Source organism: Eumetopias jubatus, unplaced genomic scaffold, assembly GCF_037043125.1.
Source record: "Eumetopias jubatus isolate StellerSeaLion01/CBP00866 unplaced genomic scaffold, mEumJub1_p1.0 scaffold_16, whole genome shotgun sequence".
Classification (NCBI taxonomy): Eukaryota; Metazoa; Chordata; class Mammalia; order Carnivora; family Otariidae; genus Eumetopias; species Eumetopias jubatus.
In genome coordinates this window covers 8881366-8894746 of record NW_028274822.1, presented here as the reverse complement: position 1 = coordinate 8894746, position 13381 = coordinate 8881366, and the positions used below count along the sequence as shown (strand labels likewise).

Here is a 13381-nt window from a genome sequence, read left to right as displayed (position 1 = left end):
ATATAGATTGTTTGTTGCACTTTGGACTTCAGTGTGAGCCTCTTGCACTCACTCACCAATTAGAATGTGTAAAACTCCCTTAGTTTCATCTACTGTTTTCACATTGACCTGACACACTTTCAGGGCAGGTGTGCTGTCAATTTTGTTCTCCTGTTCTCAGGGAATGTTGCTCCCATTTAATTTTCTCAAACAGATGCTGCTATTCTGCAGTACTTGAAGCTGAGTAGATTGTCTTAACACACCTGTATCTTAGGGTTTGTAGGGAAAATTTATTACCTCATTTTGCTGTAGGCCTCCATAGGTTTTAATTTTATTATTGTCATTGCTCTGCCTGTTTTCATGGAGAGGTTTGCAGACCCTAAAAGGACTACCACCACCACACCACTGCCATCTTCCCACAGGTCCCCACGGGATAGTTATATGGATTTCAACTTCAGATTCCCAAACTTTCATATGTGGTCTTCAAAATTCCATTTGCCTAAAGAACTTTGTACTTTTCAAGTGAGTTCTCTTTTCCCACATTACCCTCCATCTACTTCTCAAATGAAAGTCATGCTTATCTCCCAACCCAAGTGTGATTTTAGAACATTTTACCAGAGTGGGGAAAATGCAGGAGTACCAAACATAGAGATATTTTGAATTATTGGTGTTGAGAAACCAACTAATCAATGGATCACAAAACCTTTGTCATTTCAAGTCATTTATGATTTTCTTTTCCACAAAAATACTGGAATAGGACCTAATAGGTTGGTCAGTTTATAGATAATAAAAAATTAATTTTGATGTAAGATCAAAAGTGGCTTTGTCACTTAAAAGATATTAAAAAACAACACAAGCAATGCCTTTGCTATAACAAAACATCTTCCATTTCTATTAACATGTCATCAACTTTCTTAGTGCCTACATTTAAAAAAAGAATATAGAAAACTGATGATAATTCTTATTTCATTCTATCAATAAGTAATTTCATCCATGGATACACAAGCTAATTGAAAAAACGTATCTATCCATCTCATTAAGAAATGCATTTCCAGTAAATGATTAGTTTATATTTAATAATTACTTATCACAATATGTGCTATCTTGTCTTGTTTTTAAGCAACCATGTACCCATAATAATTGTAGAGATAATTCAATCCAAAGAAACTTTTTAACATTTGGAACCTTACAGTCACAATATATACATACATATTTTATATATGTATTTTTATTGCATTTTATTGATTAGAAACATTTTCAAATATAAACATGTTACAGTATGATCTGGGGAAGGTAGAACAGAAATAAAAATTCAAGAAATAAAATTAATACAAATTTTTGAATAGATGATAGGTCACATTTCTGTGATTTTTTGATGTTAAGATTCAGTAAGATGTGATGCAACCATTTTATTTAAAATATTTAAAATTCAGCAGAAATTTCATTTTTTGAATCTAAATAAATATACTATTTAGTCAAATCTTTTAAAAAAGTAAAGGATACACCAGCATGAGAGCAAAAGTTTAAACACCACTAAGATTAGTTAGTGTTTTTATTTTGACTTGAGAATAGAAGAAAATTTGTTTTAATCATAGTTAAACATTGTTTTGTGTCTTTACAACCATTCTTAAAGGTTGAGGGAGGAAATTAGGTAAAGTTTAGTTTAAATAATTTTGGCTAAAATTTTTGTAGCTATGATAAATTTTGGAGGCTTCTCTGTGCACTTAGAGTTAATTAAAATTACTTGGAACCTTAACCTTGTTGTTAGCTATCCCTGGGTCCACTGCATTTTGGGTCACTTTCTATTTGGGCACATGTCCTCCTTACTTTCCTCACCTTTCATAAGAATATGGTATAGCCACCAGAACCTGCCTAACTGCTAACACCTTGGTCTTAGACTCCGTACTATTTGATATTCAATACTTATTCCAAGAGGCAAATTATACATTTGTACATCAACATGAAGGCAGTGGGAAGAGCCGTTGCAGTGTGTCAACCAGCATCAGTTTGATTTACATTACCAAAAAAATGACAACTTTCAGTGTGAAGAAGAGATTTTGGGGGTAGAGCTATTGAGGAAACTTCTATGAGTTGGTCATGGTAATCCGGAAAGAAATAATCAGGTGTCCTAAGTTTGTTTGGGGGATATGGAGAGTTGAGAAATATACAAATGAAAGAAATTGTGATGCTTGGTGATTCAGTGAATGTTGGAAATGCATGGGGATGCTAGGGGGTTAGAGAGAAGGAGAAGTTATGGATTTCTGACCTTATCTATGGGATTGCCTTTCACCAAAGAGGGCATATCATGAGGAAAAGAACCTGAGAGGAAATGACGATGTATTCAATACTGAGTATACTGAGCTTGAGGTAGGAATGTTTGGTGGGATTTGGGATTTATGAGTGTAAGAAAGAAATGTGAACAATGAACAGTAAGATGATGGTGGAAGCCATGGGAGTAAATGGGATCCCCGAGTGTTGGTATATTGAAAGAAACAAAAGACAGTTTGGAGGATTAGCACCAGGTAAGGCAGACAGAGAAAGGGAAACTGCAAAGAAAGAAGACCTTTCTTCTCATGAACCAGAAGAAAAGAGTGCTTGAATAAAGGCACTGTTAACAATAATCAATTTCTGCCAAGGATTCAAGTTAAGGACAAAGTTGACTATTGTGTGTTGGGAAGTATTGGGAATGGGTGTAGCAAAAGCCAATGGAGGAATGAGTTAGAGGGGAACATGGGGAAAACGTGAATGTAAGTAAGCAGTCTTCCAAGGCACTTGAAAGTAAGAGAAAACAGAGCTGGAGTGGAAACTCCAAAACCAGAAAAGAGGTTGGGGGTGGGGGGTGGGGAGAGAGAGAGAGAGAGAGAAGAGAGAGAGAGAAAGGGAGGGGATCTTCTACACTTGATCTCTCAAACTTCGCTTTCCAACCTAAATGGAAACTACACGCAGCTAAATGTTGATGAGGGAGAAACCAAGAGATCTTGAAAATCCAGGAGAGGAACAGTTCTATTTTTTTATTAGTCACCATACCGTTCCTCATTCGTTTTTGATGTAGTGACCCATGATTCATTGTTTGTGTATAACACCCAGTACTCCACGCAATACGTGCCCTCCTTGATACCCATCACTGGGCTAACCCATCCCCCCTTCCCCCCTTCCCTCTAGAACCCTCAGTTTGTTTCTCAGAATCCATCGTCTCTCCTGGTTCATTTTCCCCTCCAATTCCCCCCCTTCATTTTTCCCTTCCTTCTCCTAGTGTCCTCCATGCTATTCCTTCTGTTCCACAAATAAGTGAAACCAGGAGAGGAACAATTCTTTGAGTTTAGCCAAGTACCCCAAAGGTACCAAATCCTGACTGCAAATGGAATGATTAGTGTTTGACTCTAGGAAGGGTATTTAAGTTCTTTAACAAGAGGAAAGAAGGAAAGATTTGTAGAGATGCATGAAAATTTGTAAATTACGTTACAAGAAGTTGACGATCTTTCCTATGTATAGCTTTTCTGCTTTTCCATGAATGAAACTGCAAGATCGTTTGTTGAGAGTTATGGGAGAAATCATGGGTTTGGTGTTTAAAGAGATTGAATTATGTTGTATTAATAATATTGATGTAAATATTGAACACAATATTTTACAAAAGCTAGATCTTTGGGATAAGCAATAACGACCTAATCATCTTAGATTATTTTGAAGGATAAAATGTGAGGCAAGATCAAAATAACAGGATGTGTTAGATTATATTTTTGTGCCATTTTTGAAAGGAAATTTTCTTTTCCTACTTGATCTGAGTAAGAAAATATTTTTATTTGTAAATTACACAATATTTTTATTTTCCAGAATCATCTTCAAAATGACTTTCCATTCCATGCTAATTTGAATGTAGGAGGATAAATATTTACATATAGTGTTGCTAATTTTCCAGAAGCAAATTATGGCAAATATTTCTGAAGTCAGAGATGTGACAAGTTGCCTGGTTTAACCTTTCACAACTACTGCAGTATGAAAAGAGGAATTTTAAAGAGGAATTTTGGAATTATATTATGATGCAATTTCAGAAAAAAAAAAGTCTTACAAGAGACTATACTTAAATAATTATTAAATAAAAGGACCTGAACTTGGAAAATGCTTTCTGATGCTGACGCATTCACTTCCTCAGGTACCTTCTATTTCTGTCACTTTCAATTTAAGTAATGTGATATATCACCTGTGGATGACATTCATAATTCTGCTAAATGAATAATCTTTAACATCTACACATCTACAGCTTTCAACTTTTCAGCTGCTTAGATTTTAGTTATAACTCCAATGATCTGAATCTGAGGTTGAATAGGGTAAAGTGGCAAAATTAAGGTGATTTTGAGTCCAAAGTATAATTTTAAAATGATCAAAATAACTCCAATTTTCATAAGGAAAATTATAGTTGTTTTATTAACTGGCCATCAGGTTTTTTTTTTCCTGTTATATTGTTTCAGTTGCCTTCACTGTACAATATTTCATTTACTGTTTTTATCTTATTTTTTGCTGTTTCCTGCGTGGAGTGTATAGGAACAGTGAGGAGGCCAGAGTGACTGATAGAATAAGGGGTAGGAGAAGAGCATTGAGGGGTTCCGGGACCAGGCAGATGGTAAGGACTTTGACTTATACTCTGAATGGATTGGGTGGCCACTGGAAATATTTGAGCAGCAGAGTTACATGATTTGAATTACTTTGAAAATGCTTTATTTGACTGCTGTTTTGGGAAAGGGACTACAGAGCTACACGGAGAAGCAGAGATTATGGCAGCTATTAAAATAACTGATGTGAGAGACCATGGTGGTGTTTGATCAGGGCAGTAGTAGTTAGAGGTAGAGAAGTGGTTGGATTTATTATATGTTTTGAAAGCAAAATTGAATTATTTTGATTTTAGTTTGGATATGATATGTCAGAGAAAGAAAGGAGTTAAAAATAAATCCAGTATCTTTGTCCTGATCAAAGGGAAGGATAGAGTTGATACTTACTGAAATGGCAAAGACTGTCAGAGAAACTGGTTTAGGGGAGTTCTTAATTTGTCTTTGTAACGTGCTAGGTGTGGGATACCTACAGAAGTGACAAGTAGGAAGTTGAGTCCGAAGTTCAAAGGAGACCTACAGGATGGAACTAGACATTTGGAGATTGTCAGAATTTTGACTAGTATGCAATGCTATGGGTGCACATCATCTGTCCAAAGGAGTGAATTCATCAAGTGAACAGGTCCAAGAACTGAGCTTTGACACACTTCAACCTCTGACTCTATTTTCCAACATTTTTAGCAAACTTTTCTAAAGGAAGGGATTACTAGACACATTTTAAAATGTTTCTTTTATTGTTCTTTGAAATTTTGAAATTGTTCTGTCCTTAATTTATGAGTGCAATATATATTCATTTTTTCCAAACATAATGATTAGATTTTTAATTACATTTTCTTTCATATCTTAAAATATACCATTCATCTTTTTTTTTTTTTTTTCTCTCAGACATTGTGTCTTTGAATCTTGGCTATTTTATTCATGTTCTTGGTTTCTTCACATGTCCAGAGATCCTTGATTTTCCACTGTCAGCAAAAAATGAAAATGGAATTATTTTAGGTAATTGGTGTGGATTTCCCATACTGCTATGTATGAAAATTTATTTTCCTGCCTCCTCTCTCCTTTGTGTGGTAACATTGATTGCAGTCCTATTGACAGTGAGAGAGCTTATTGATTGATCTGATTCTCTGAGAATTAATGGTCATGATTTCAGAAGTTAAACTAAGGGCATTCAATTACCCGAATGAGTTGGATTTTACTTTGGTGAACTCAAACCAAAACCTGATGCTTTGATTGCTTTGATCTTATCCTTGCAATTCATTATTTTCTTTAGCAAAGTGACTTCTATTTTATTTTATTTTATTTTAGCCAGAGATGAATGCCACATTGGAAGGTGGGGTGAAACATGCATAGACTTTGACTGAACCCCATGGTGTTGTGTCCTGTTCCACACTTGCCTTCCATGGTGCGTTCTCCAGGTTACTACCTCTGAACAAGGAGCCTCTCTGTACTTGGCATATCAGCCCCCAACACCATTGTAGTTCATTTCTAGCATGTGGCTATAAGCTTTTTGCCTTTCAGTAAGCTATACAATGGCTTTTATCTTTATAATTATAGATGTAGCTGGCTGCTGGTTTATGATTAAGAACTCAGGTAATGAATTTGGCAAGAACATCCTTAAAATGTGCTTCTTCCAGTTACTAGCTTTGTGAATTTGGGGAAGTTACTTAAGCCTAGTAAAAATACGGCTGATTTTTCTTTAAGGTAAAGATAGTACCTAACACAGGATTACTCTACCTTTAACTAAGGAAATATATATCAAGTCCAGTTCCTAGAGACTAGTACATACTTAATATTACTATTAACAATGGTAATGTTATGAGTAATATTTTTAATGATAAATAGTATAATGTTTGCTTGTATTTTCTAATTTATTGTGGGATTACTTACAAATTATATAAATTCTGAAAATATTTACCTACATATTTTAGGGGAAAATATAAGTTAACAAAACAAACATATGTGTGTGTATTACACATTGTATAGATTTATCAAAATTTGTGTTTCTGCTGAAAACTATAAGAACAGGTAGGGGGAAAATTACTGTGCATTTCCAGGATTTTTCTCACATTCCTATGTTTCTTTTTATAGATTATTTTTTAGAGCAGTTTTAGATTCACAGCAAAATTGAGTGGAAGATACATACATTTCCCGTATGCTCCCTGTCTCCACTTAAGCACACCCTTCTCTATTATCGGTGTCCTCTGCCATAGTGGTACATTTGTGACAAATGATGAACCTACATTGACACATCACTGTCCATAGTTTACCTTAGAGTGCACTCTTGGTGTTGTGCATTCTCTGGGTTTAGACAAATGTATAATGACATGTATCCACCAGTGATATACCAAATAGTTTTGCTTCCCTAAAAATCTCTGTGCTCCACCTATTCATCTCTTCCTCCCTGCAGCCCTGAAAACCACTGATTTTATATTTTCTCCATGGTTTTGCCTTTTCCAGAATGTCACATAATTAGAATTATACAGTAAGTAGCCTTTTCAGATTGGCTTCTTTCACTTAGTAATATATATTTAAGTTTCCTCCATGTCTTTTCTTGGCTTTTTAGTGCTGAATAATATTCCATTATCTGGATATGCCATAGTTTATTTATCCTGTTTTGCTGTTAATTTATTGGCATCTTTAATAAACATATTTTTACCAGCTCTAGCATTGTATAGATGTATTTTTCCATTGCCCAAGTTTGTCTCTGTTATAATCTATATACTCCTTAGACTTCATAAAAAATAGACATTAAATAGGATTACAAAGGGTCCTGTATTACAGATATTCAAGACTGTAAGATCAGTATTAATTGGGGCACCTGGGTGGCTCAGTCATTAAGCGTCTGCCTTTTGCTCAGGTCATTGTCTCAGGGTCCTGGGATCGAGCCCCACATTGGGCTCCCTGCTTGGTGGGAAGCCTGCTTCTCCCTCTCCCACTCCCCCTGCTTGTGTTCCCTCTCTCACTGTGTCTCTCTCTCTGTCAAATAAATAAGTAAAATCTTAAAAAAAAAAAAATCAGTATTAGTTGGATTTGTTTAGAATCCAGTTGTTCAATTACCAGGATTCTTTGTGGTAACCAAGTTTTGGCCAATTTTTTCAATTGATGAGTTTGAATTTATGGAAATTTGCTGATTTGTTTTCTAATAACCAAGAATTTTTCAAATATAAGAAATAAATGGTTTAACTACATTAATTACCACAGCAACAATAAAACCTGCCAGAATCCACATAAAAAACAAATGAACAAAAAACTAAACTAAACTAAAAACGAAAGACTAATGTGGATTATCCTGGAGCCAGCCTTTGGAGCATCATGTGATTATAATTTTAACCTTTTTTTTTTTCAGTTTAACATTATTCCTGGTCAGCATGAAAATGAAATGGAAGAACTATTAGGAGATATAAAGGAAGAATCAAAATCTCAAAACAGCAAGGATAGACTGATCTTCCAGTTAAGAGCTGAGGTAAGATATTGGATAAAGATTATAATGCCAAAACATACCTGAAGATTATTAAGTGATATACTATTTTAAGAAATATAACAGAGGCATCGTTGGTTACTTTATGAAGAAGGATGCTACTGAAAATCAAAAATAATATAATCAGTTAATATATGACTTAAAATGCTATGGGATGATACTGACTCATCACTAGATTGGAATTATCTGACTATTATAAAGACAAAATATTTGATGAAAAAACCACCTTATAGCCAATACAATTCTAGCTGTGAGTAAATACTTACTAAAGGTTCAGTTGGCTGCTGGATCTAATGTGTTAAGTTATCGTAAGGACCAATGACTTACAAATGTGTAGCATGCAGTTTCTGGTGGAATTAACACAGCTCTTGGCAGCTAGTAACAGTGAGAGACAAGGCAGGGTGACCTCACTCTTGTGAGTTAATTCATTTCTTAGGTATGGCACATAAAATGGTGGGAACATTTATTTCCAACACTTCTACCGCAGTCACCACCAGAAGAATTTTCACAGATTGTAAATTCTGTTTTCTCTGTCATGTTAATAAAGGAGGAATTATTGTTCTTATAGATAGAGGATTGAATTATTTGCACTGCATAGAAAATAGTGTTAGTGCCCTAAAAGTGGGAAATCATAAATTACTTATTTTGTATCATAATCCTGGAAGAATGTCTTGGATACCCATGTGTAGGAGCAATTCAGGAAATGTAGGCTGGGAGGAAGGAGATTTGTATTAGATGGTTTCTTCTTTATAAAGATCTGTAAAGACTGAACTCACACTACAGTATATTTTTATATCAGAAGAACATAGTGCAGTGGAAAATGCATAAATCATAGATTTTGGAGCCAGGAGCAGCTCCATTACTGATTACTTTATTCTGGTCAACTCCTTATGCCTCTCTAAGTTTCAGTTTACAGATTGATTGAAATAATGGAAGTAAGAATAATAAAAGTCATCACATGGGATTTTTGAAAAGCTCACACACTGCAAGGGAAAACTTGCCAGAGGCAGCATGCCTTGATTTAGGGAGTTCCACTAAGTTGTTGAGGAGAAATAGCTCTTCCTGATTGCATCAGCACTGTTCCTTGCCCGCTCTTCCACGAGTCACGTGAAGGGATGGTGGGTGAGGAAAGGCATATGGGGAGATCCGTTAAGAGAAAGGCTGATGTTTGTTTCAATGAAACAATTCTTCCTACCAGTTAGGTCAAAAGGGAAAATGGTGGTTTGTGTGATGGCTGTTTTCTAAAAGGAATCAAACCATCAGGAGAGGCGCCACCTTTTCTTGGTCCTGAGATCTGAGAACATCTTACATTAAGCTTTGCACATCATGTATAAAAGCTTACCTAGCAGTTAGAGATAAAAACAGAAAAAGACACATCTGGATATTTATTATAACTCTCCTGAAAAGCCGAGGACATGATCTTACATCATCATTTTTAGATGCACTGGGAGCCATAGCAACATAGGATCTCTGATGTACAATTTTTTAGTTTGATTTAGTAAAAAGTTCAGAGACTCATTTATTAATTATGTAGCCTTGTATTAGGTGTTTCATATTGATACAGCTCAACTATGTTTCTTAGATTAGGATTCAAACCTTTTATCCACCAAAAGGTAATCTCCCACAAGACACTCAAGTACTATGATATATGATTTTATGATTAAAAATTCTTAATAGAGGACTGAAAGCTGAAAGCAAATGAAAGACATGAATTGGCTATGTGTGCGTAAGTGGTATATTCAATTGGATTACATTTCAGAAAGAAAACTTTGTTCAAAAGAAAACAAATAAAATATTAACTAAAATATTGAGATTCTTAATAGAAACAATGAGCTTGTGTGTGTGTGTGTGTGTGTGTGTGTGTGTGTGTGTGTGTGTGTGTGTGTGGTATATATGAGCATATATGTGTTCATTTCAGTTTTAAATTAGGATAGAAGCTTTTTTCTTTCCTTAGAAAAGAAGACAAATAATCACTCTGTGTTGGCATTATTTTTTACACTGGCTATGTTTAGGTGTCTAAAATCGTATCATAATGTGTAATATGTTTTCATAAAAGCCATTGAGTGATTGTACCATACCTTAATTCAAGTATAACCTATTTCTAAATATCAGGTTTTTGGAGTGACTGGGTGGCTCAGTCAGTTAAGTGTCTGCCTTTGGCTCAGGTCATGATCCCAAGGTCCTGGGATTGAGCCCCATCTCAGACTCCCTGCTCAGAGGGGAGTCTGCTTCTCCCTTTCCCTCTGCCGCTCCCCCCCCCAACCGATTCTGCTATCTCAAATAAATAAATAAAATCTTAAAAAAATAAAAAATAAAAATAGGGTTTTTTTAAGATATATAATCAATATTGCAGTTTGTATGTGCACAATCATCTTTGCACATTTAAAATGGCTTAGGGTAAATTCCTAGAAATGGTATGGCTTGTCAAGAGAATGTTTATTATTTAAATCTTTTATACACATTGACAAATTGTCCTTTAGAAAAATTATATCAATTTACATTCTCACTCACCTGCAGTGCATAAACATTCTCATTTCATTATTCTATAGCCAACAGTATATATTATTATTTTTAATATTTCCCTGATAGACAAAAAGGTAATTTTAAGCTATATTTTACTTATCTAAACATAAATTTCTAGTTGTTTGCTCATTTCTACAGATATAATGTCTATTATAATAACTATCATTTACTGATAACTTCAAATATGTCACATTTGTAGTGCTGGGCCATTAAAATATAAGATCTCACTTAATATCAACACTGATGATCTATATATTCTTTTTTAATTTTGCTTTTATTTTTATTAAGTTTTTTTATTTTAGTTCCAGTATAGTTAACATACTTCTTTTTATTACTTTTTTGTTTTATGATCTATATATATTTTTGTCTACTTTTAAAGGAAAGAGCCTTAGAGAATTTACCTTGCTCAAGGTTACAAAATAACCTCAAACATTCTTAAAATAATTTCTTACGTATGTTGTCATTTAGTTCAGTTTTTCAGAGGTGCACACTCAGAGTCAGATTGCCAGCAAGTTAGGCCACTTACCAAGGCCACCCAGCTAATGAGTTTGAATCCAGAAATCAAATGGGGCCAGTAGTGAGTCTTTGACATTGCTGACCTGGTCTATCACCTTGAGAGTTTATTGAAGAACTGTAGCAAATTTTCAACAATATTGCTTGAATTGGAAAAAAACAGTATTTTAATATCAAACATCACAATTTTTTTTAAAATTGATGATCCCCATTTATGATGGGCAAGTTTTTAAACTGTTACTAATACTTGCCAATTCCATAATAGTATTGTTTTCACTTGACCAGCGTATTCTCCCTATTTCTTAATCTGCTTCATTTTTTCCAGAAGTAAGCTTCTCATTGTAGAAATTTGGTCAAAGAAATTTGAAATGCAACATTGACAAAAAGTCCCAGAATATTTACATAATTGGGTCTTCTGGGCCATGTTTGAGGAGGTGGATTCTCTGAGCACCAAGTTGCTGGGTGAATGGATAGGTCTCAGTATATGCATATGTGTAACACATACATTTCATTTGTTCTCCATATTTAAGACCAAGGCCCTTCAAACTGGAAATGAAAAGTTTGTTTAGAATGGAAATTAACTGGCATCATGAGTCAAAAAATCATTACTTCTTTCTACAGTCTGGTTGCTGCTTGAAAGCAAGCCCATAATCAGGAAACACTCCTTTTACATTTTTTTTTAGGCCAGCATTTTTGGGATACACATTAATCCAAGGGAGAATAACTGTTTTATCCTGTATTGTTCTAAAAAGCATATTACCAACATTTCAGTTTCAAACTTCTAGGAATTTTGATTTCTTTTTTTTAGAAAGAAACATGAGCACAAATCTAGGTGATATTTTTTTTAAAGATTTTATTTATTCATTTGAGACAGAGATACAGAGAGCGAGAGAGAGCATGAGCAGGGAGAGAGGCAAAGGGAGAGGGAGAAGCAGGCTCCCTGCTGAGCCAAGAGCCTGATGTGGGGCTTGACCCCAGGACCCTGGGATCATGACCCAAGCTGAAGGCAGACGCTTAACCATCTGAGCCACCCAGGTGCCCCAGGAATTTTGATTTCTTATTTTCTTATTTCTTATTTGTGGATTTTTTCTCACCTATCCACACATTTACATCCTATTTCTGTTGCACTTTGGAAAGATGAAGTCGACATACTTTTCCCTATTTAGCCCACTAGGTACAACTAAAAACTCTGAAGATATATCCTGGTCCCTTATTTTACATCTCCCTTTCTGATATTAGTGGATTATCCACAGTAGCTCTTGCTTAGTGTTCTGCTGTTGACACATATTGTCTCTGATACTTCATTAAGGTTAAAATCTTTCCACGTGGTACCAAACTCTTAAAATTATTTTTCTTCCTAATCCTAATTGAATACAGTGTAGTATAAATTGAAGGGACCAAATATATTCATTTGTTTTTATCTCTCTCTCTTTTAGAATGTCTTATTTTTTAAAAAATATTTTATTCATTTATTTTGAGAGAGAGCGAGAGCGAGAGCTTGAATGGGGAGAGGGACAGAAGGAGAGGGCGAGAGAGAATCTCACGCGGACTCCACACTGAGCAGAGAGCCCCATGCAGGCCCCGTCTCACGACCCTGAGATCACAACCTGAGCTAAAACCGAGAGCTGGATGCTTGACTGACTGAGCCACCCAGGTGCCTCTAGAATATATTTATTCACTTTTAAAATGCTGCTTCCTAATTGAGAAAAAAAGGCCCAGATGGGTAGCATATTAAATTTAACTAGTGGGTACATAAGTAGCCCTCTTTATTTTGCTTATGCAAGATAAAACATAAACATTTTGTACCATGAATTTTTCATACACAGATGTTATATTATTGATTGGGGTTTCAAAGGAAATTTTTCTCAATGTGAACATCAAGCAGAGTCTCTCTGCTCTCTCTGCATAGGCACAATGAAATAATAGTGAAGTAGAAAACAAGATAACAAAATAAATGGTTCCCATGCTCATTCATTCATTATCTTATTCATTTACCAACAAGTATTTATCAGCCATCTCCAGGGTGCTTGGCACTGGGATTAAGCACTAAGGGTCTGAGAGAGTGATGGACATAGTGATGGCCACGGTGGGAAACAAATCAACACCCCACACAGTTAAATACGCTGTGTTCTGTATGTCGGTAGGTGAAGCATAGTGACCTGTGTAAGTACATAGAAGCTACAGGGGGATGTCCAGAATGAGATATGCAATAGGAACGACAGCTAGCCAAGTAAAGAGTGCAGGTGGGAAGGGGTTATCAGGTGAGACAGTGAAAGACTGCAGTATT

At 35.2% G+C, this 13381-nt stretch overlaps 1 protein-coding gene across 1 annotated transcript in view; it reads left to right on the top strand.

Annotated features, from left to right (window-relative positions):
• The window catches only part of CCDC102B (coiled-coil domain containing 102B), an 84063-nt gene that overhangs the window by 32021 nt on the left and 38661 nt on the right, over window positions 1-13381 (top strand). The window contains exon 4 of the mRNA XM_088019392.1: window positions 7927-8043. Coding sequence (XP_087875518.1) covers window positions 7927-8043 — 117 coding nt within the window. The remainder of the gene's footprint in view (window positions 1-7926; window positions 8044-13381) is intronic.